The 25,053-nt window shown below is 38.9% G+C and overlaps 2 protein-coding genes and 1 pseudogene across 2 annotated transcripts; 1 reads left to right on the forward strand and 2 right to left on the reverse strand.

The window, feature by feature from the left end:
- Positions 1–1,296: 1,296 nt before the first annotated feature.
- On the forward strand, positions 1,297–2,440 carry LOC145501162 (uncharacterized; the record flags this gene model as incomplete). Its single annotated transcript, XM_081480704.1, has 1 exon — positions 1,297–2,440. A coding segment is annotated over one exon (711 nt), but the record flags the coding sequence as incomplete, so codon positions are not given.
- Positions 2,441–5,461: 3,021 nt separating this feature from the next.
- On the reverse strand, positions 5,462–7,360 carry LOC145501109 (uncharacterized; annotated as a pseudogene).
- A 3,463-nt stretch (positions 7,361–10,823) lies between these two features.
- LOC145500958 (neuralized-like protein 4) lies at positions 10,824–24,919 on the reverse strand. The gene is made up of 15 exons (XM_081480525.1): positions 24,835–24,919; positions 22,394–22,636; positions 21,368–21,650; positions 20,693–20,826; positions 20,017–20,266; positions 19,517–19,784; positions 18,627–18,780; positions 17,721–18,151; positions 17,341–17,553; positions 16,483–16,870; positions 15,625–15,705; positions 15,224–15,362; positions 14,550–14,665; positions 13,975–14,122; positions 10,824–11,840 (listed from the first exon to the last, which is right to left on the reverse strand). The coding sequence occupies exons 2-15, from the start codon at positions 22,632–22,634 to the stop codon at positions 11,627–11,629; spliced, it is 3,060 nt and encodes a 1,019-aa protein (XP_081336651.1). The 5' UTR covers positions 22,635–22,636; positions 24,835–24,919; the 3' UTR covers positions 10,824–11,626.
- Positions 24,920–25,053: the final 134 nt, after the last annotated feature.

Consider the following 25,053-nt stretch of genomic DNA (forward strand, 5'->3'; position numbering starts at 1 on the left):
TGAAAGTTATATAATCTTAAATGGCTGGAATATACACCAAAGTAAAACGGAGTTAACTTGGCAATTTTGTACTCCGTTTACTCGGACGGGTTAACTAAGTTGTAGTATAAAGAACCAGACGATCTGTTGCATAAAAACAGTCAGTTGTGATAATGTTGTAGATAACTACAGCCATTCATTCATGCAATACTACCCCCTCGTCATTTTAGGTGCTATATTTGTCAGGATTTTGGATTTGCGACTAAAGTTTTTGGCAACCCGACCAACGTATAATCCAAAACACCAGACAGATGCGCTGAACTGCTTTGAGAAAATTCTTTGATCTGAACTCTTTAAATTCTCACAGAAAGATAATAACCCCCCCTTTCTCGTAAAGCATTCCCGCTTACCTTGATACACAGCTTTCTCCAGAAATTAAAAGTATATATATTTTTACATCGGTTATTTTCTTGCTGTTCCTGTTTTGTTTTTTAGTCCAGACGGCATTGAGCTGCATCAACCAAAATGGAGAATATGTAGAAACTTGATCTTAGAAATTGTCATGCAGCTTAATTGGGCTTAAAACAGAATTTTATGCAAAATTTTCTTGCTTGCCAATCTGACAATTAAGTGAGCCTGTCGTGAAACGATCATCGATGACGTCACGGAAAGGACCAGTTGTAGACGAGACAAGCGGAATGAAACCAGTTACTCAAAATAAAATGGCCGCTTTTGTTGCCGATGGCCTCAACTCGTCAAGTCAGCAATTTTATTTTAGCGAATTGTTATCAAAGGTGGGATGTGCCGGTTTCCTCGAGATAGTGTGGCCAACTGTATAGCAAAGCACGCAAATAGAAACGAAAAAAAATCAGTCGGTGAAATATACTATAGCTAGGAATTAGGCAATCAAGTGTAAATCCAATTTTGGTTCAAAATTGTATGCAGGAAACTTCCGAAAGTAACCACCCTCGTTACTTTCGGAATAAGCAGCCTTTGGCTCGTTACTTTCGGGATTTGGTTACGTTCGAGAAGTCGTTACTTTCCGACTGAGCTATTTTTATAAAATAAAAGATGGAAGCTGATTCTCAAAAAAAGTTATTAAAACATGAGATACAATTCATCGTTCCAGTTTAAGTGTATGTTGCTGCCACATGGGTAGGCTGTTCATGTCTAGACTGTGTTGATAGTGCATGGTCCACAGGGAAAGCAAGTCAGACAAAAAACAGTTTGTACTTTATGACCCACTGCTATGTTAGTTCGCTGTAACAACATCTCAGTGCGCTGGTCAAATTTTCAACTTAAATTTTAAATTTCTCAAATATTTTTATGGCCAATATCGAAACAGAGATTCTTAGCAATAGCGTCGCAAAACCCACAATCTGGAAACGATATATTGACGATATTTTTTCTTTGTGGGATGTCAGCCAACCTGATATAGACAAGTTCATCGAACAAGCAAACTCACATCACCCTACAATCAAATTTACAGCTGAAATTTCAAATACTGAAACTACATTTCTGGATACAGTTGTATACAAAGGCCAACGATTTAGAGATCAATCCATCCTGGATATAAAAACACACTTTAAGCCAACTGAAACCTTTCAATACACTCATTTTTCCTCTAGCCACCCACCGGGTGTCAAAAAGGGATTCGTGAAGGGCGAAGCTCTAAGACTCTTACGAACTAACTCTTCAAGAGCAACATTTGAAGAAAACATTTACAAATTCAAATCACGTCTCCTTGCTAGAGGTTATCCAAAAAATCTGATCGAAACACTCCTTTCAGATATTAAATTCACAGAAAGGGAATCGGCGCTAAGACAAAAACATGAAAGCCGGAAAGAACTCTTGCCTTTTGTAACACAATATCAACCATCAGTGCCCAACCTGAAAAATGTTTTAATGGAAAAATGGCACTTGATACAAAATCAGCCTTCTCTACGGCAAATTTTCAAAGAGCCACCACTAATATCGTATAAAAGAGGTAAATCCCTAAAAGACATACTCGTAAGAGCAAAACTATAAAGGGGTCATATATTACATGGTACAAAAGTTTCCATTGTTAGAAGTTGTGCAGGCCTGTCACTCCTTGCTAATTCCTACTGAGAAACGTTCCTCTAACTACGCTCCTGTTGAAAATGATATTAATGTGAATCCAAGTTTTCCATAGTAAATTCCTGTAGCTTGACGAAAATTCTTCGAGTTTTGTTTTAGCTTTTAACACGGTGCAGCATTAACTAATGAAGCACGAATAGACATTTTACAACGTTGCGAGGCAAGCGATACCTTTCCTTGTTGTGGAGTGCCTTAAATCAAATTACCCTACGTAACTTTCATCTGACTATTGACTGGGAAAATAAATATATAATTGAATCTAGGTCTAGGTCCCGCGGGAGGGGGAGGGGGTCGTTACGGTAAACGTACGTTTACGGTACATTTACGGAAGATATGTAGACCTACGTTCTTGTTTTGACGCACAGCCTGACTAGTCCCAGGTCCTAACCCCCATCGGTTTTTTTAGCCAACTGCAAGGGAAATTTTGCGTTTTCAGATGGCTAAATCGCGGTGAATAAAAAACGATATCCATTTTTTTCGATATCTATATCATGATCTCACGTAGATACCATCAAGCAAATAAAATAATATGTCACATACACTTTAAATCAAAGGTGTTAACTTGTCTATTATTAAGTTACAGATTAAATCAAAAAGCTTCTAAGTCAACTCGTGATATTTGTAATAAATGTTTCAAGGCTAGCCAAAAATTTTGAAGAGTTCGTATGTTGGGTGACACAGAATAAAATTTAAACAATTATTAGTTTACAACTAATCTTCAAACGTATTTACGTGAACACTTCAGCTGTTTTGATTGTTCCTTCTAACTATGTACTGATAAAAAGGAGTTTTTCTTCAACTTGTCTCGCAACAACGTTGCATGGCAAGTTGAAACACATTGTTGCACGTATTACCGCGTTTATGACCAACTTGTCTCGCAGCAAAATACAGTGTTGCAAGTCTGCAGAATTCTACACGTATGATTGGTCAATCGTGTGTAAATAAAGATAGCGCCTTCTTTCAAATAATTTAGCGTTTCGACGAGCTTCAACTTCGACTTCTGGTCGTCATTTTGTTCTTAATTTTTCGTTCCAGCGAAGTTCTTTCAGATGAAGCTCAGTGTCTTTTCAGGTAGCTAGGCGGAAAGTTGTATTTTTGCGACAGTTCTTCCAACCCTTTTGCCTTTTTTGCTGCTTGTTTTGAAGGGACAAACGAGGTGTCCCAAAGACTATGATAGCCCTCGAGGTCTTTGTACAGGCCAGATTGATGACTTTCCGAGAGTTACTGGTCTACTTGGAATTAAGGCTCGTCTTCACCGTCCCGTCATGTTTTTTGTTTTGTTTTTGTCTCGTTGCCGCGCTTCGCGACAGCCAATCACAAGCGTTGAATTCAAAGTTGTTGCGAGACAACTTGTAGCTTCAGTGGTAATACGAGCAGCAAAACTAAAATTTGTTGCAGAAAGTAGAACTCGAGTCTACAATGTACTTTGCGCAACATGTTGCCTCAACTTACAACACTGTATTTTGCTGCGAGACAAGTTGGACACAAACGTGGTAATGCGCGCAACAATGCGTTTTCAACTTGCAATGGAACAATGTTGCAAGACAAGTTGAAGAAAAATGTTACCCGTATTACGGGACCTTTAACGAAAACTGACTAATTATAATTGTGACTAACATCTAGCTAAATGTGACTGACATCTGACTAGATGTACACAGAACTTTATAAAGTGGTAGACGTTTTCCATCCAGGACACACGTACAAAAACATAATCATGACATTTCTTTGGCTTCATTTTTTGGTTTCTTGATCTCAGATCGCCTGGAAAGAAGGTTTGTTCCGTCCCCGTCTTTTCCAGTTGAAGTTTACAACTCAGTTTCAGGTTGTGAACGAAAAACTCTTTTCTGTTCGGCTCTCTGTGATCGTTTCTCTGCTTAACCCTGTCTTTATGCAAGGTTTCTTAATGCTTTTCCAAATTCCTGCATTCGTATGGCGTATACAAGAGGATTCACTATGGAACTGGCAAAATATATCACAGCTAGAGTATCATGAATATCAAACCTTAACACACTGTGTCATTTGTCCTTTATATCCTCTGGGATGGATTCGTAAATAACCCGGGGCAGAATGGTTAGAACGGAAATTCCGGTGACTAATGATAATGTTACTGATATGAAGACATGATATGATCTTTCATATATTCACTTGCAATGTTACTGATAGTTTTCTTTCTTTCTGAATTGAACCATAATGTTGTACATGAGGACTTCTTTGAACATTTACAGAAATAATGAGATAAGAGATTATGAGAACAAGAATGGTGAGAGCACCAAATGATTCCTAGGCGTAAAAATTCTGCATCTGATTCATTCAAATATAAGCCAGCCATGAGAGAGCTCAGAAGGACAGTTATAGACATCCAGTTAGCTATGATGATTTTGAAGTAAACGAATTTACTAATTAAGCAATGTCCGAGGGGAAAAAAGTGTTGCATGTAGCCGCTCTATAAGAATATGAAGGACAGAATCACTTGGGAAGCTACTGACAAGGTGAACTTTATAGCGCAGCTAATGTCGGAATCCTGGCCGTTTTTTGTTTTGTTTTTTCTTGTGTGTGTGTGCTCATGGAAAAAGTACAAAGTACAAAGGTCCTGTCACGGCACCAACCAGTAGATCGGCCACAGTCAGGTTTATTATGAGGTACGTACTGCGCTTAGGTAGATGGCGGATTCTTGCAAAGGCGGTGATAGTGATGCCATTGATAATCAATATCGGAAGAACCTCAGTCGCTTGCACTGGAAAGCAGTCAATAGACCATTTTACATTTGTCTGCTCAGTGACCTGACCTTTGGATGGCAGCGAGGCTCGAGGTGACCTCGTTTTGATACAGACCTCACTGCTTTTGTTGTGTAAAACAAGTTGTTCTGATGCTAACTAGATGCATTTACATGACAAAAGCAGTGAGGTCTGTATCGAAACAAGCCTCGCTGCCATCCAAGGGCCAGGTCACTGAACAGAGAACTGTAAAACGGCCTATTGTTATTTCTTACAGGAGAATCTTCTGTACTAGTAGTCATTCCTGTGAGCAGAATTTATTCTTCTTCTTGAAATTATTCCAGTACAGCTAGGAATTAGATAGTAACAATTTTATTCAGTAGTTTTGCGGACTTTAACATGACAATTTAATAAATTCAAATTAACTTTGGGTACTCCATTAAAGGGGTCTTGAATTTTCATGAATCACTTTTATTACCATAACATTATAAAGATTGGAGAATACTATGATTCTAAACGAACTTCATTGTTTTACTTAGATCTAAAAAGTGCATTTTGCAAAGTTAGAAACCCAGTAATAATAAAATGTTGTGTTAATTTGGAATTTTGCAGGAGATTTGTACTACAATTATATCTAATGCATGATGGCTTGTAAACTGAGAGGACAATGGAGCACAACTAAAGCCTCATCTAATTGTAAAAAAAGTTTCATCCAAAATAACAAAGAAATTCTCTTTTAAGCTATTTTGTTTTACCTTCTTACATGTAGAAATAAAATAGCCCAGGGTAAAATGCTGAGAACGGAAACTCCAGTAACTATGAATAATGTTACTGACAGTTTCTTTTCCTTGTGAATTGAACCATGATGTTGTGAATGAGGACTTCTTTGAACATTTACGATAATAATGATATAAGAGAGTGTGATGACGATTAGGGTAAGAACGTTAAATGATGTCCATGCGTACGGAAATTTGTCTTGCGATAATATAGTTATGACAAAGGCGACAGAGAAAATTATAAGCCGGCTACCGACGATGATTTTAAAGTAAACCCATTTCGTGATCAAGCAGTGCCTGAAGGGATAAAGTGTTGCATGTAGCCGCTCCAAGGATATCATGGAAAGATTGACCTGGGAAGATTGATTTTAATAGCCCAAAGAATAAGTGGTGGTAATGTGAAACTGTTGCTTTCTTCGTCTTTGTGGTACAGGAACAGTGGTCTCACCAGTAGATCAGCCAAAGTCAGGTTTATTACGAAGTACGTATCGCGCTTGCGTAGATGGCGGATTCTTGCGAAGGCGATGATAGTGATGACATTGATTATCAATATCACAAGAAATTCAGTGATATAGACTGCAGATCAGTTAGGAGAATCTGGAGTAGTCATTTCTTCGAAATAAATTCAACGTTCTCTCTACAATGGCGTTCTGGTATTTATTTGTGTCCAGTAAAGTCAATGAGAATAACAATAATAATTATTAGTAGTTTCGAAGGCTCAAACATGACGCTTTTATAAGTTGTGCTGCAAAATCAGTTTTGGATAAGTTTGTGCTCCACTTCAGGTCCAAGAAGGAATGGTTATTGTGGACAAGGATTCCATATAACATGAACATATTTTCTTGGACCCAAAAAGAGACCTGCTGTAAGGATAAACACGCTCATTAAAAAGCAGTGTTGTGTGACAATTTATGCACGCACAGTCATGAACAGATGGACGAAATTTTGTGCAGCTGATTTGACAGCATCCCTTCATATTCAAATGGTACTGATGACTAATACCTCAATGTATTGCTGATCGGGAAGAACACATTTTACCAGTACATGGAAAAAATGAGTGCGCGTTTGATTGGGATTAAAAGTAAGGCCGCCTCGTCGATATGTGGAACAATGGTTGAGCGCGCACGTGATTCCGATTAAAAGAAGGTAACCTCAGTGCTCTTATTTCTCCTCATACAAAACGGACACTTTTGCTTTAATACTGACTTACTAATTTAATACTTTTATGAAGGACGCTGATTAATGTTATTCCTATTGCACAGGAAAACTCTTTCAACCAAAAAACCCGTTTGCGTGGTATGATTCTGTTACATTTAACGTTCCTTAGCTTCCCTGAATAGACTTGAGACATACGATCTTGAATGGCTCTAATATACACTAGAATAAAGTGAAGTTAACTTGGAAAACTTTTACAGACGTTTTTGACTAGCGTTCACTCAGAAGCAGTACTTGAATTAAAGGACCAGACTCTGTGCCTTAAAACAGCAGCGGTAACGTTCTAGATAAGTATCACAATTCGTCCAATATTTCCTCGTCAGTTGCGGTACTATATCTTGCCGTATTTTAGTTTTACGTCTACAATTTACGACAGCACGACCAGCAAATAATCCAAGAGACGAAACGAATGCGTGGAACTGGTGTTAGCGAAACTTCTGATCCGAGTCCTTTCTTATACAAAGATACTAAACTTTCCTATTTCGTAAAACACTTCTCTTACCTTGCAACACGGCTTGTAAATTTTACGCTGGAAATTAATTTTACTTCTGTTCTTCACCTGCTTCACAGAGAGGACATTTAGTTGCATCAGCCAATTTACATAATACGTCCTCGCTTGATCTTTGAAAGTTTGATATAATATTCGTCTAGTTCAATATAGATTTTATCAGTAACCAATAGCAATATCGAAACAGCCTCTCACAGATCAGTCATCTGTCATCTGCTGACAGACACGGGCAATTTGTTTGGTCGTACGTGCGAACAGGAAGGGAGGTAATTCACTTTAGCAAACATTGTCGGTTTTGCGTTTGAAGGCTTGTATGCGTTAACTGTTGGTTCAAATCTTATTTCATCTGATTCTACATTTTATTAACTTTACGGCATCTAATACTTTTCTGTTGTTTTCAGTTTTTCTTAAAAAAACGCGAGCTCGAATGATCCCCCGAAAGACACCCCTGAAGGTCTACCGTAGCCTTAAATTTGAGTCTTACGCAAATTGTTCTTGCTTGTCAACTTAACAAAGTACAGTCTGCGGGGATGTGCCATAAAACGATCATTCTTATCATTCTAAAGAATGGTGCTGAAGAGAAAATGGCTGATAGCTTAGATCCGTGGGATTTCGCCAATGTTATATTAGTTCGTTGTTACTGGTACCAATGATGTGATGCAGGGGCATTCTTATTGTCAACGGATTAAATGTAAGCAGGTGTTTCTCTGACTGGAACTCAGCAACTTTCCGGCGCATTGTTCCACAATTGATTGACAGTAACTTTGAAGTATTCCAAGCAACCTTCAAGGTCTTCAAGTCTTAATTTACATTTGCTCAGGCGGTTTTCCAAAGTTCCGATTTCCATTCTCCCGCGTAAAAAGAAATAATGAAATAAATAAATAAATAAATATATAAATATACATTTATATAGCGCCATTTTCCACTAATCATGTGTTCACAGCGCTTTACAATACTTTAAAATTAAAATCCTGATCCTTTAAAAACCTAAAATCCTAAGAATTAAATACGCTATATAATACAATTAGGCTACAAATAAAAAGTAAAAACTACAAATCAAATGCACGCTTAAAAAGATAAGTCGTAAGATTAGCTATAAATACTGCCTCTGATGATGAAAGTCTGATCTGGAAGGGTAGTTTATTCCAGAGCCTTGGTGCCGCCACGGAAAAAGCCCTTTCACCATACGTTTTAAGATTTACTCTAGGCTCATCAAGCAACCTGTTGTTTGAGAATCTTAGTGTGCGACCAGAAATGTTAAATCGCAGTAGGTCTCTAATGTAATCAGGGGCCAGTCCATTCAGAGCTTTGTAAGTTAACAACAATATTTTGAAAATAATCCTAAAATGAACTGGCAACCAATGTAAGCTCCTTAGTATTGGTGTGATGTGTTCCTGCCTTCTAGTCAAGGTAACAAGGCGAGCTGCTGAGTTCTGTACAAGCTGAAGTCTATCAATCAGATACTTTGGGAGACCATACACTAGTGCGTTACAATAGTTCAAACGCGATGTTATGTAAGCATGAATATTCTATTCTATCAACTTTATTGGTCACAAAATTACAATATAATTAAAAGAAGAAAAAGGACCAATAGGAATTGCGCGAACGGGAAAATAAAGTTACCCATGCGAGGCGCAACCCTAAAAGCTAGTAAGAATGGTGACAGAAAATCTTAAATTTGATAAAAATTACAATAGAATCTAATAATTACTTATAGTTAAAAATTATAGTTAAATCAATTAATTACAATAGTTAAAAACAAGATGCGGATAATATTAGTCACAGAAAATTAAGAGCGGTGGCAAGGGCAGTTACGGAAGAGGAACCAGGAGCAGGGCATGTCAATATCATAGGTAGTGTCCAGTAAAGTAAAATAAGTGGCGCGCAAAAAATATTTGAATAAACTTGGGCTAGAAAATTTGTGTTGAGGGGCGAGATTACAGATAGTGTTCCAGGATTTTACAATTCTATTGAAAAAAGAAGCTTGAAAAGTTGCGGTTTTACAGTAAGCAGGTTTTAGTACGAGGTTGGGGTTCTTAGAGCGGGACCGGCCATCTGTGGTAAAAGTAACATATCGTTCAATTTTTAGGTCAGTATATCCAGAAATGCACTTATAGAGAAATAAAAGATCTCTCAGTTCCCTGTCATATGTTAGTGGTAACAAGCGAAGAGTCAGCAATCGTTGTTTGTAGGATATCTCGCCGATTCTAGTTCTTAGTATCCAGCGAGTGGCGGGCCTCTGGACTCTTTCTAAGATTGTTCTCAAATAGTCTCAGTAGTATTCTGGGATAGGTATCGCCTAATTTTAGCTATACTACCAATGCGGAAAAATGCGCTCTTGCAGGTTATTGCAGGTTATCTTTGTGTCCGGGAGGGAGACGAAAAAAAGCCATGCGGTCGACTGCTTATCAACAGATTGAAAGAAATGTGACAGAAAGAGTGGCCAAACTGGGAATCTCGTTTCTAAACTTGCTCAGCAAGTTGTGTCTCAACTCGTCGCTAATTTTTGCGCAATTTCTGATGAAAAACCAACGATATTATTTCATTTCATAAGAGGAGAACTGAACACCGTATAGTTTGCGCTAAATTCACGCGGAACTTAGGAAGTCATCGCAAACTGCTTCCAGCAAACCGTCGATCAATGTGAAACATTGTCCCGCAACATTACAGAGTTCCCAATTTCCCTCGCTGATGAGAGAAAATCTGGGAATTAGAGGGAAAGTTTTCTAAAAACGTTTCTCGGCTAGTAATGTGTTACTGAACATTTATTGAGTTGAAGCAGTGGGAGAGGACCCTGTAGCCATAAAGGGATAGGTAAAGTCTGCATGCGAGCCAAGTGGCCCATCAGGCCGGAGCTTATCCCAGTTTCTGTAGCATGAAGCGACTAGGAGTATTTCTCCTCCCCCCTGGATGGGATGCTAGTCCATCGCAGGGAAAAGTGATAACTGCTCCATTTTGTCCTTCATCTCTACTGTGTTTTATCGTCGAATTTTTAGCATTGTCAGTAAAGCCTTTTTCATTGTGCTCTCTGCACTTGGGACAGGCATGATGCATCTATCCAGAATCACAGTGCATTTCAAAATCTAGTGGGGCAGCGATACATATGTTCTTCGCTCTGCGCCAGTTACAAGAGAAGTTTCGTGATCAACGCTTTTGACTCGGTCAGCAGCAAAAGTGCCCTATTCATCGGCTTTCGAAGGTTGATTGCCCCTTAAGCTCCTAGTGATAATCAGGTCCTTTTAAGAAGACATGCAGGGTACAGTCCCGTTCAACGGTGAATCCTCGGACACCTTCCCATTTAACAATTGAGCAAACTGAAGGCAAGTGCACTTGAAGGCAAGGTGCACTAGTTTTGCCAATTATTGAATTTCGACACAATGAACATTCTCGGATTATCATTTATTCTCTAGGAACCACTCCAATTGTATGTTTTTTTCAATATGATAATAATTAGAAAGACTGTGATCTAAAAATCTCCCAAGACAACACTAACCATTTTGCATTGGCAAAATTTATTTACTTCTTGCCGAGGATATTTTAATATTATGACCACTATTTGGTGTGTTAAGTGCTGAAAGGCCCTATATGTTTAATTTTCTAAACAACGCAGATGTAAACAGCACAATATGGATAGCATTTCTTCTACCCACTACATTGATATTTCACTGCAAACTAGTCACTCAGTAGCGCGAACTTATATTGTTCGGTGACTCTCCTTGGCTTATCGGGAAGAAATAGTTCTCAATGAACTATGAATTTACTTAGCCATTTTTTTTCTTACCACATGCATAGCTTTGAATTTTCCTACGAAATTGATTTTCTAACGTTTCTTTGTAAAATCAAAATCTGCTTTCACCTTAGAAGGTAGCGACACGAGATCATTCGCTATTATTAGTGTCGATTAATACGCTGCAACTTTGTTAAATGCAAAAAGGGTTGATAATACGACAAGAAATCTTCCGCTGCATAAATCAAGCATGCAACCGGCTTGCGCATTGTTATATACCACTCTAAAAGTGCGCTAAGTCTTTGAAACATGTTTTAAACCGCTAAGGCAACAGTAACTTCGGACAGAGTAAAATGATGAAAGTCGCATACGTATAGGTCTAAATCGAACCTTAGAAAAAGGTTCATGGATCCGAAAATTTTACTGTCCATACATAAACAGTGTTTCATTTGTGCTGCAGTTTTAAACGAATTTCAGAGACGTTACAACTCAACATATCCTAAATGTTACAACACAACATGTCCTAATGACATGGAATGATTTGGCAGCCGTTTTGACAGTCCTGACGGACTGCCCTCAATAAAGATGTTCAATTGGCTTCATCAAGTTTAACCAGAAGCCCGTAAAGAATTATGGATCCACGTTCCTTAGTGGACCATTCAATTTCCTGATTGCTAAACTTCGGGTCGATCTCAGATGTAGCGCCGATTGTCTGAGGGCCAACTTGATAACTCTCTGGGTTGATACACAGCTGCAGAACTGCTTTTGAGCTGAAAGTCTTGTTTGTTGACGGGTCTTGAAAACTACAAGATCACAGAAAAGCCATAATATGACAAGTGAATACAGGCAAGCCATATAGAAAATAGACGGTTTTCGTGCGATGTTTTAATATGATTGTAATGAAAGTTTTCTAAAAATAATGGTTGACAATTAATAGAGGCTCGACCTGAAGGGACGCCGTGGCCTCTTGGTTAGTGCGCTCGCCTCTGTTTCGAGCGGCCCGAGTTCTAGCCCTTGCCGGGGACATTGTGTTGTGTTCTTGGGCATAACACTACTCTCAGAACCTCTCTCCACCCAGGTGTATATAGAGGATATTACACGGTGGCGAGAAGATATGAATTGTATGTTCGAGTGGCAAGAACAATATCTCACGAGTGAGCGAAGCGAACTCGTGAGATATTGTTCTTGCCACGAGAACATAAAATTCATATCTTCGAGCCAACGTGTAATGTTCTTTTTATTATATGGAGAAACCAATTCAACAAAAGCAAAAGGCGGGAATCGTGACGTCATTGAACGATACGACACTCACAAAGGTGACATACGGAAAATACGCCACTCGGGTCCCGGATGAAGTGGCGTATGGAATCTACGAGTGGTTTAGTTCCCAGTAAAACACTCTTCTCCATATAATAAAGATGGGTACCGACGAACGCAATGCTGCGGGGGGGGGGGGGGGGGGGGGGGAAAGAGGAGGAACCTAGCATCCCGTCCAGGGGAAATAAACATACTCCCTCCTAGCTCGTCGCTTCATGCTACTGAAACCGGGATAAGCACCGGCCAGAAGGGCCACTTGGCTCGTACGCAGACTTTACCTATCTGAAAAGGGGGGTGTAAATACCATTTCCCAGCCCAAATTTTACCCAACTCCCATTTATCAGCCTAGTTTTCGCCCAAATTCCAATCGCATTCCTATTTTCTTGTTTATGACCACCAGTCCTGGAGACTCAATTCCCAATTCCCAATTTAATTTTACCCCTTGAAGCCCACTTAATCCAAGCGTAGTCAATCGATAAACCGATGATCGATGTTAATCGATAACAATAGATATCAATCGAAGCTTGATATCGATTGCCGATAGCATTATATAAAAATCGATGAGGAAAAAAGGTGTGTTATCGATTGTTATCAATTGCCGATAGTAAAATCGACAGCAATTGACTCATCGATTGGTATCGATAATCAGTTATCGAACTTATTTTTGTCCTTTTACAAGTTACAGTGACAAAATTGGTCTAAATGGTTTATTGAGTCAATTTATCATAGCCTGCATATCTTTTCCAATCATTGACAAAATAACAACAACGGAAACTACTGCTTTAAAAAGCCCAAAATATTTCTGACAAAATCTTTCTTTGCTAGTTTACGACACCGGAAGAAGCTCAGCCCAGAGTAGCAGCGTAAAACCCTCCAGTCTCATTACTGCAACGTCGGCATTAAGATGAAGCAAAATAAACTGACAGAGTCAGTTTTCTAGAGATTTCAATTATTTGCATTAGGAAACAAACGTAAGAAGAGGTCAAGGAAAATATAATCTAGTACAGTAGCATGCTGAAGGTGAACGTGTTAATCCAGGTATTATTTTACACAATAACAAAGCCGTCTTTGAATAGTCTGCTTGGTTACTGTCGATTTTGTTAAAAGTGATAACAATCGATATTCCCGAAGACAGGAATTATCGATTGTTATCGATTTTTGCCAATCGATAAAGAAATGTTTCTGTGAGTTATAGATTGTTATCGATTGCAGATATTAATCGATAGCAATCGGCGATGGATATCGATTAATATCGATTGATTTCCGATATCGATTTTTATCGATTGACTACGCCTGGACTTAATAGATAGCCATGATTTCGCACAATTGCAATATATGTAACGAGAGGACGAGATTCAAATCCAGGGTAAGTGAAATGAATTCTCGTGAATTTGGGACCATTAATAGGGCTATCAGCTCCTGAAGGTCAGGTGATACTTCGAAATGTACTCAACTTGTTGCTGTTTAGGTTAACCCACCTTTTCAACCGCAATAAGGGTTTGGTTAATTTAGATACAATGACAGCCAAGAAGGACACTTAGTGCCGGTCATACCCAGCCCTTGGAGGGTACTCGAATACAAACAGATGATGGAAACTGAGCGGGAAAACGTTCAGATTACCTTTTGGGTTTTGCATAGCAGTTGTGTCCAGAGTATCGGACACTCGGTGATACAAAGATCTGTTTTGTGTCAAATCCTTTTGGCTTTCTGCTATCATTATAATGTCCATCTTCCTCGCTTAACTTTTTTCCTCCGAGCGCGACATCACCTGCACGTAAAATTAAACAATTTTGAAATCAAAATCAACTCTTTAATTTATTTTCTTACACATGGCGTTGTATGATGATAAATTGCAAACGTCTCTTATAAAACAGCATTTTTCAGAATTAAATGTTATTTAACTAGTATTTCAAATTGATATTGTGAAATCAAACTTTTATTTCTAAAGCTGAATGTAATGAAGAAAAATAGCGCGGTATTTATTTAGTAGAATTCTACTAGTATACTAATGCAAATGGTGCAATCTGATTGGATGAACTATCGTACACCGCCAGCCATACATTAGTGTGCAATCTAATCTAAGAATTATCGTGACTTATGCAACCTATACAGCATCATTATGATGCTATGGGCATGGCATATATCCTCTACATGATTTAGCTGCTTAATTAGAATTTAAATGTTAAACGAAATACCTGGGATAAGAAGATCACCGCATTCCAAGATCGCGTTCACACTGTCCACTCTTGTGCCATGGAATGCCACATGCCATTTGTTAAACACGTCCAAAGCGGTAGCTCGATGATGAACCCTACAAAGATATATAGAACACACAAAACGTGAACTTTTGCAAAGTCCCATTATACACATGCTACTGAGTGTTGTGTCTCATCAAGCACAAATGAGCGGGAAAATGAGAAGAAACAAATCCCGGAATAAGGACTACACATTACTTATCAGTCCACGTACTTTTGTTTTCTTTGCCCACGTCCGGCTTCTTTCACTTCATTTAATACATACATGTCTCACACCACTAAATAAACGACACAGCCGATTGCCAGTCGTACAACCAAAAAAAAAAAAAAAAAAAAATGACAACTCCTTTAGAGTTTCTAGAAATTGGCAAGCCTATGTTAAATTTTCTAGACATGAATTTTCCTATTTATGATGGAAAAGAATCCCGGTCGGATGAGAAACAACACAATAATGTCCAGAAAGACTACGAAAAAACAAAACAAAAAACAATCAAACAAACAAACCAACAAACAAACAAACAAACAGTACCGTGTGTTGCGCTACATTTTGCACTTGGCCAAAACTCTGACTTACTATGTCTTACTGGTAACTACTCATTACACGTTCAACTAACTTGAGCCCAAACCGACACCATCCTATTGGAATCCCGTAGTCCTTTGCAGGTTTTCCTCGAGTGTAGTAAAGTTTGTCCCCTCGGGCTGCGTGGCACTCCGTGCAGAAACATCTGTCATATTTTGGGTCAAAGAAAATTTCTGAAAAAAAATAAAAAAATAAAAATAAACAAACAAACAAACAAACAAAAAAGGAGCAAAACAAAAAACAAAGATAACTCAACGCGAGGTGGATGCAACACAGCTGGACAGAATTATACATTCAGTTTTTAGTGAGACATAATACATTTGACATAGAAAATTAACATAACGTTTCTTACATGCATAAGAGTAGTATATATAAGTAGAAATAACATCTGTTCAAGGCATGTTAGCCTTTTCAAGTGTTAAAGTCATTACATACCTGCCAACTTAAGTGATGACTTGAACTTGCGACATTTCTCCTGATACTCACAACTCGTTCTCCGTTCTACGTTTGCTGTACCTGCGTGATCAGAAAGAAAAATATTATGGATTCTTTTTAACAGGTCAAGACAAGAAAGTTTGCAAAGGAGTCAAGAAGTTACACTGCCAGGATGAGGCTATTGTATGGTTATAATCAACTCCCACGAGTTTATTAGGTCACTCAAAGTACTCGTATGCCCTTTAATTATATGGCTCTATCTCACAAGGACTGGGAACTACCAAATTCACGAATTTGATTGGTTGAAATCGATATTGAAAGCGGTCTAGATTTTCCCATCTAGACCGGTAATATTTTGCAGTGAAAAAATTGCAAACTAAAATGCAAAATCATTGACTACTTTAATCCAACAAAAAGCCTGACCAGAAAAAAAAAAGTAAAGAGGACGAGCAAACTTTGGCAGAATTAAATTCTGCATGCTCATCGTCGTTCGCAAGCAAAATGCCAGTTAGTACAAACCAGTTACATTAAACGATTTAAATTGTTCTTGTTTGCCATATAATAAACACCTTATTAACCGAGCTTAGTCGGTCTGTATGGGAGAATCTTGACCTCGGTCGCGTGTACAGAGCTCACTGCGTTCGGTTTGTACTCACAACCTCGGTCGAGATTCTTCCATACAGACCTCCTGCTCGGTTAATAAGAGCTAAATGATGACCTGTTTAGACACAGAAACTGTCTGAAAAAGTGAAATTTGAGGATAACTAGTCACCCAAATAGGTTATTGTAAAAATAGCAATTTATTCATAGCAAATCTATTTACTCGAGCACGCCAACATGAGTAAAACGGATCTGTACCTCGGGTAGTTCTGGTTTCTTTAAGTTCGAGGAGAACTCGTTTCGCTGCCTCTTGAATTGCCTGGTTACCACTTTTGCTTAAACGAGTCAGCTCTTCCATTGCGTTCGCAGTTTCCTTGATCTTTGCCTTTCCCTTAGAGGTCTTTGCAATAACCCACAGTGTGTTGGCAGCGCATTCTTTTTCGGTTGCATCGCCTTTGCCGATGAGTGATATGAGCAGTGGAAGTACATCTCTATCCAACATAGCCTCCATGTTCTTCTCGTTGACTACCAAGTTACTCAAGCCGTCTGCGATTTCATGACACGACCATGTGGTACCCTCTGATCTGCCTCGTAGGTCCGACTGACTCAGTGCATTACGCAACATGCCAATAAGGTAACTTATTACCTAAACCACAACAAAATGGGAAATCATGCTTTGTAAATGTGAATTATTACAACAACTTTTTCAGCAAACGGTTTTCCTGGGTGTGCACTACCATTCTTTTGCGTTGGTACTACAAACACATTAGGAGTACCTAACATAACTGTGACTGTATTAGAATAACAAGGAACAAGGAACAAAGAATCAGCAAATTCTAACCTGACACCAAAAACATCACTGTTTACCTTTTCGCTTTGCAACAAGAGACACACTACGCTTTGACCACTTCGAGTTTTGACCAAAACATTTCACCTTTATGTTGACATCTCCAAAATCCCCAGTTCTGATCTGATCATTAAGCGTGTTACAAACTTCGCCAGGCAAATCTACACAACAAAAACTCCACATTCTAAAAGAAGCCAATTCCTGAGAAAACTTTCCGTTCGTAGGACCCCCTTTTTAATTTGTTTTGATGACTTAATTAAAATACATACCCTGCTCTCAGCTTCCAACAACTTTTTCTCCTCATCTGAAGTGATGTAGGCAAGTGTCAATAAAGCCGGCACAACAATTTCCAAGTCATCGGCCTTGAGAAATGGAGCAATCCTCTCCTTTGCTCTAAGGTCACAGAAAATCTGACGGTTCTCTGAAGCTTTGGAGCAGTTGTGAAGTATGTTGATAGCAGAAGACACCAGGAATTTCTTTCTCTATTAAAAACAAATGATTGTGTGCTATCAACTACATGTGATGAAATCAAACAAAATAAATCTTTAAATTAATGTTTAAATGACCAGGTAGGTAGTAGAATAGTATGGATACCCAAAAACACTCTTATCAAAACTACTTCAAGAGTTGAATGTGATTTGGACATTACTTCGTTTTTGGAACTGCTTGTGCCACACGTGTCCAGATCGTTCAACATAATCTTCAGCGACCCACTTCGTCCCAAACCCCTGGCCATTTTTAAACTTGCATCCGCATAGTTCCAGAACACACTGCGAACCACGTACATCCCCACCCAGCCATCTCGAGTCTCCATTCCGACATCCATCAGACGACGAAGAAGCATGGTCAGGTGATGTGGAGCACCGATCTCAGATAAGTGGTCACCGTACTTCTGTCGAAGCTTTCTGTCATCTGTCTCAGAGTAAGGCTCTAGAATATCTTTGGCGACTTTTCCAGTTATGGACAGCACGTCGCTGAAGGTGCCATCCTTCAGGATGTTTATGGTGTTGTTCATGCGCACCATAACTGACACAGAGTCGACCTCGTCCTGATTACTGCTCTGAGTTTCCGCTGTGCCACCTAAAAGACATGTCGAGTAACAGTTCCGAAGGTTAGCACTAATGATCTTTTTACGTTAGCGATTATTTATATAGAAAAATATATTTATAAATGATTTACAATATCCAGAGAGAAAGCCTCACCGCCCTTGCTAGATTTCATGGGGTCCTGCATCCAGTTCAAAATGGAATTTGGAAATGTTGGTGTTTCAGGAGGGAGGAAAACCGGAAGATAGAGAGAAAAAGCCTCGGAGTAAGGCGACGGTATTTTCGAGCATGACAAGGCTTAGCAGAGTTTGATATGACTAGAGATCACTGTTTGCGGTTGTAAAATGTACTTTTTGAGAGATGTTTTTACAAAATGAACAAAAACTTGCTTAGAACCCCAGCTCTTCAATACTTATTTATTTATTTATTTTATTTTTTGTCCATGATGTGATCGACAATCTTTAAAGAATCGTATACTTCACTGGGACTAAAATAATCAAAACTCATACCAGTTATAGTTACTTCTTCAGCCTGGCCAAATACATCCACGACGCCATAAAGTACAGACGGGATAGTTTTTATCTTTTTGCCAACATCTACGCCATTTATGAAAAAATGCAGAGAATTGTCTGACATCCGCATTACTCCTACTCGGTCGCCAACCTGTTAAAAGAAAGAAACGGTAGTGTTAAAAGGATACAAATAAAAGAAACGAATATAAAAGAACAATCTACCCAGTAATGCAAAGGGAAATTGGCGGACGAGTTTTTCTTAAGCCTATTTTTGGGTCGTTAGGTGTTCAATCTATAGCAATCAAAATCATAAAACTTGCAGGAAGGATTCATTTCGACCGAAGCTAAGAACTTAGGCCCTTGTCGTTGTCAAGACCGAATCAAAAAGTAGTTTTAGTGTTGTAACAAAGCGTTCATTTCAACGTTTTTTAAGCCAGTGTCAAACCCATTTTTATATATCATGAAGTTTTGATTGCAATTGATTGAACACGTTTTTATATAATAGCAATCAAACTTATATGGTGTGTAAAGCATCCGAAATTGGGCACTGAATTGATAGTCACGTGTCAATCATGACGTCACATCATTCTGCAATGACGTCATACATTTTAAAATGTCCGAGGTTTTGGATTTCAAAACACTTTCTGAACAGCTCCCGTTGGAAGCTATTTACCCTTCTCATCAGATTTAGATAATAAAATTATTTTTAATTCAAAATCTGGTTCATTTAATTTGTAGAAAAGAGAGTCACAGATTCTTCCCGAGAGATCTTGCAACAAGTTGTCCTCTAATAAGAATAAAGAGCAAAGCACTTTGACCACGTTATTGTCAAATATTATCTTGGCACAATTCTGGGTCAAAAATATTTTCTTCCGAGTGTAACATACCGACAAACTGTCTAGGTCTTTTGATATTGTTGTCATCTCTTTCCCATTGTGAACGATTTTATCGCTACTGAGCACAAATGTTGTTCCTTGTACCATGGAGGTTATTGTCGAAGGGAGCTCCACATTTTCTGGAGAAACAGTCGTGGCTCCAATATCTAGACTGCCATACCACTTTGGTACTTTGCTATCCAAACGAACTTCAAATAGCTCATCAACTTGCAGAGGCTGGCTTGTTAAAACCACCCCATGATTGAAATGCTGTAGAGCGCTGCCAGTGAATGACATGGATTAGGCCAAACGTGTAGCATAAATAGCAGCAATACTTGTACTTGTAAGTTAACTCTAAATATGAATAATTCTTATGTGGTTGTAACACTTGTATTTATGTTTATTAAGACTCTAAGGATTCGGTGGTGCATCAGGTTTAGCGGAACAATGACTCCTAGATATATATTTTGACACTTTCATGTGGGTCTGCCATATTTTCAATATTTCCTTACTCGATTCTCTTTGCTTTCTTCCCGGCCAGCATCACTGCAATGTTGTCCCCACAACTGTGATGAAACTTGTAAGATTCCGAAGACTTAACTGGGCCGCTAGAGGCAGTTGGGACCTGGGTAGGAGATTTGGGAGTCGGAGACTGGGGCGGCGATCGGACTCCAGCTGATTGTGGTGGGGACTTGACCGGAGGGGATTGAGGCGGCTGTAAAACTTTTTCTTTCGCTGCCTGTAACTTGGCAAGAAAGTTGTCTTCGCAGAACAATAGAAATGATGCAATTGTTAGTGAACGTACAGCACGATGAGAAAAGCAAAATAGAAACAGAAAGGATGAAAACCCAGCCAAAAGACCCGAAGAGAGGGCGATTAGAGTCATTCGTTTAAGCGCTCCAGGCAGATTTCTGAAGGCGCATCCTTTTCTCCCTCAAAATTGCGCGTTACTTTGATCCAGTCGTCTCGTTTTTACATTCAAGTGCTAAATTCAACAAATTCCGCTCTCCCACTTGATAAAATGGTGAACAGTGACACCTTCAGGAGAAAAATCATTTCAATCGCTTTACAATGTTAAGGGTGAAGAGATCACATTTGTTACCGATAAGGCTCTTCCTGGAAGAAAGAAAAAAAAGATGAAAAAAAATATGTTAGTTATAAATTGTTTAGACGTCTTATTACTCTCACCTCCTCGTCCCATGTACTTCATTTTAATGTCACAGTTTCCATACACTGCACTGGCGCATGGGCACAAAGGCTTCAGAGGATAACGGGGTAAATTACGAAACGCCACACCGAGGTACGTATCTTCTGTGGCAAAGCTATGCAAACAAACAAGTAATGCCAATTAAACAACGAGCAACAATGATAACTAAGGTTTAGCCCGCTGAAATTGATAAACAAACATTGCTACACGCTGCTTAAACGAGAAGTAGTTAGGCTACGTCAAAAAAGAAAGAACACGACAATGGATTTAAGGTTGACATCGAAGGGAGAGGTTCTTGAGAAAATTAGAAGAAACTGTTAGAAAGAAAAGAAAAGAAGAATCGTAAAATTATAGTATACATCTGAAAGGGCGAATCTTTAAAATTGAAGATGTTTACGAGCAAAGAGGAAAGAGTAAATAGTAACGAGTCAAGAATTAAAAAAGATAGTTTGAGTGAAGATAAGAATCTTCAAAGATAGTCTCCAAGCATAGGGTAGCATTTAATTTCGAGCCACCTGAATGAAAAGAGTAGTTTTGAAAGGCAGCTTACAAGCGAAGAGACGGAGTTTTCAAAATTACGACATAACTAGTGAAACTAAATGAGATTACTGCAGGCTCATTAAGCTTCAAGATTTCTTAACCGATTAGTCACTTACCTGAGAGTACCATTGTCCATATCCAATATACAATACACGGTATCTGGCACGAAGAATCCAGGATTATTTGCTGGGTAGGGAGACTCTTCCCCAGAATGAAAGGACACCTTCTTGCTTAGATTCCAGCCCCACGACTCTGAATTAGATCCTATCAGTGGAATGTAACCGAGGCACTGTAGCGGGGCCTGGGGAAGGGAGATTCCAATGACTGCGTGGGAACCGCGCTCGTCTCGTTCCCAGGTTATCTCCCACACATGTCGACCTTGTCTGTATCCTTTCTTTCCTGTTCAGATTACAAAATAATTTACAACTTTTTTGCATAATTTAAGACCAAACTGTCACGAAAGTATATGGACTACATGCTGTATGTTTACTGCAACATTCTCAAATTTTAATCGCATGCCAATGACGTTTGAAAATGTAAATAGCTGGAACCTCATATTCTACTTGCTTTCATTAAGCTCGTGAACAATGTCTTCGTTTTCCTCTTTTCTCTCTCTCCCATCCCTCGTTTACTTTACGTCTTACGCTGTAACTTCCAACCTGAATCCAACCTATGCCTCCTCCGGTTTCGTTTTGCAAACGTTAGCGAACAAGATGAATTAGGTCCTTCTACATATTACACTTATTATTTAAAACTCACTCGCTGAGCCTTCTAAGTACCTATAAATCTTTGGTACCGTCAGATTGTTTCCAAATCCTGGGTATTTATTTCGACTTTACTGCGTTAAAAAGGTGTTGATGAGAAGCTTGACAGAGTTGCGCTTTCTGGAGCCGAAGCAGGGCGGTGTTTGATCAACACGGGCATTTATATGTGAACTATGTTTTACTACAAAGCTTTAAAAAATGTTTTAAAAGTCTGGTCTCAACTGACTACTGAGATGGTGGGTCTAAGCTATGCCACTGTCTGAAAAACTAATGAAACCAACAGAAAATATTGAACGTAAATAGTGGCTAGGAACGCCGCGACCTATATCCATTTCAATGGGATCCATTCTGTATATTGCCAAGGTTACATGTTAGTACCTCTTATGCCGTCTGTGGTAAGAGGTGAAGGAAGTCTTCTGGCTGTCAACCTGTCACTCAAAACTCTAAACCTAGGCGAGCAATCCTCCGGGTCCCACGCATGCTCAATCTGTTCAGATGGGACGCTGGACTCCTCGGCTATTTCACGGAGTGCATCAAGAACAGCACGCTCAAATAAAGCATTTACTGGACTTGCTTGCATCCGTCTTTGGTGGAGAGGGATGGACTGCTCGACGCCCATTTCTGAAGAGCAAAATATAGCACTGCTATTACGGCCGTCAAAAGATTTCACAGAGCCTCACAGAATATCACTTTTTAGTGTATACCACACAAGTGAATAGTGCTTTTCGCGCGCTCTGATCGGTTAACTGGAAGGTGATTAGCAAGTACTATTCACCTCCGAGCAGCCGGCGCGAGAGATTTTAAAATTTCTGACCGCTTGTCACACATAAAATAACGTTTTGGTCCGCTAATTATTTAGCTTGTGTGGTATATACTGAAACAATTATTCACCTCAGTGTCGGTGAAAGTGATGGATATTTACCTCCACTTCGGTGGTTATTGTTAATTAGTGAAGTGAACCACCTGTATAAAGATTGTTATTATTATCTTTATTATTACTATTATTATTATTATTATTATTATTATTATCATCATCATTATCATTATTATAATTATTATTATTATTATTATAGAGGTTCAAGAGCTAGACGGAAAGCCTTTTGTGACTTTAAGAACATTGATATTGACGTTGAAACCCAGGAGGGAGCCATTATGTAAACACTATTGAAATAGGTTTTAATAGTTTATTTCTTTTATTTACTTCTATTATTATTATTATTATTACTATTATTATTATTACTATTATTATTATTAGATACAGAAACAGCTTTTACAGATCTAATTGAAAGTTTAAATAAATACATAATGACGCTACCGTGAGGTACGCTTTCCTTTGTACACCGAAAAAGTGAGATAAAAGCGGCTGGCCGTACTAAACGTCCAGAATAGGGTGCTTGAAGTCCGAGATAGATTTCGATAAGTGCTATAAGCTTGAAAGCCCGTGCCCTGAATATTTATGCTCAGGAGAGGGAGGGAATTTTAGAGGTATTATGGAAAGAAATTAGTTAAAAATTATTGCGATTGGGGTATTCTTAATACGCCGGGAGGAGTCCCAGAGATCTACCTCTATTCATTTTATGTTAGCAGCGAGCTGGCCAGACAAAAGCTACACAAGCTAGTCACGTCATTTCGGGTTATCGTGCTAATATTATTCATGGCTGCCAGTCGTTGCCCCCGTCATTTAATATTGTCCGATCGCAAGCTGAAAAGTTTATTGAATACACCATAACTTTGCACATCTCCCTGGTTTGTCAGGGGTTTTGTCCCTGAGGATTGCACTGGATCACCTGTGTCACGTCACTGAGAGTACTTCCCAAGGACAAAGTAAACAAGAATAATGGGCAAGACTGGCTAGGGCGAGACGAATTTAAACGAACAAAATAACTGAAAATTCAAATTCTACACAGCGTGACTTTTGTAAACATCCGGTTTTCCTAGAAAGCCGTAATAGAAAACTTTCGTGAAATTGATTACGTACATTTTTATGTACTCTTTTAGTAATCTACTTTGTAGAGAGAACTTAACATATCCCTCGCTTCTAAAGGTAATAATAATGTAATAAACTGATCACACCAATTTAATTACGAATGTTGTATAGAATAAGCGGTCACTACAGCGTGAATGAGCTGTCAGTCTCACATACAGGGAACAGCCACTAGGCTGAAATGCCCCGAAGGCACTCATGTCGACTACTGTTGTACCGAGAGTTAAATCATAAGTATACACCTCAACTCTCCCCTCGTCATTGAAATAATCCAGTCACAGCGTATTTACTGTCGCAGATTTCGCAAATTTAAGTGGCGTGACGAAGCTTCAGCCGAAATAACAAAGTGTTTATAAGGGTTTGCTTTTTATGTCACAGATTACTATTCATATATCCTTTGACTATCTTGGTTGTTTTGGCTTTTTCGAAAGCGAAATAAATTATACATCACTTAAGACGGTTTTGCTTCTTCCTTAAGTTAAAACTTAACATATTCTTTACAAATCAATACCCAGAACAGAGGAAATAACGATACAAATAAACGGACTAGACAACAAAGAAGTATCGCAGCTAGTTCTGCTACTTAGGTGTGATATCCAAATCGGTGTAGGTTTCTTTACTAATATCGTACTCCCATTTCCATAACCGAGAACTAATGATAACTGTAAACAGGCTAACCTGAGCGCTATTTCGGCCAACCTGAGTGATATTCAGGCTAACCTGTGATATTCTAATAGGCCTAAATGTGGGCATCAATCTGCAGTCTGCAAATGTCATACGCCGTATCCAAACTGATATAATCCTACTACACTGCTTGTGCTATTACCACACTTACCTATTTTAGGGTCTTTCAACCTTAACTTTCTGTTTTGAGGCGATGAACATGAAAGCGAAAGCCCTCTTGTTGACTCCTCGTACACTTCCGGGATCTACAAAGCGCCTTCTTCCCCGATCCAGGCCTTTGCAGCATAATTTGTCAGCCAAGGCGTGGAAATCAACCGCAAAGGGAAAGTATCCCAATGAAAGAGCGTTGAATCGCCCACGAAAGAAACGG

Source organism: Orbicella franksi, chromosome 10 (assembly GCF_964199315.1).
Source record: "Orbicella franksi chromosome 10, jaOrbFran1.1, whole genome shotgun sequence".
NCBI lineage: Eukaryota > Metazoa > Cnidaria > Anthozoa > Scleractinia > Merulinidae > Orbicella > Orbicella franksi.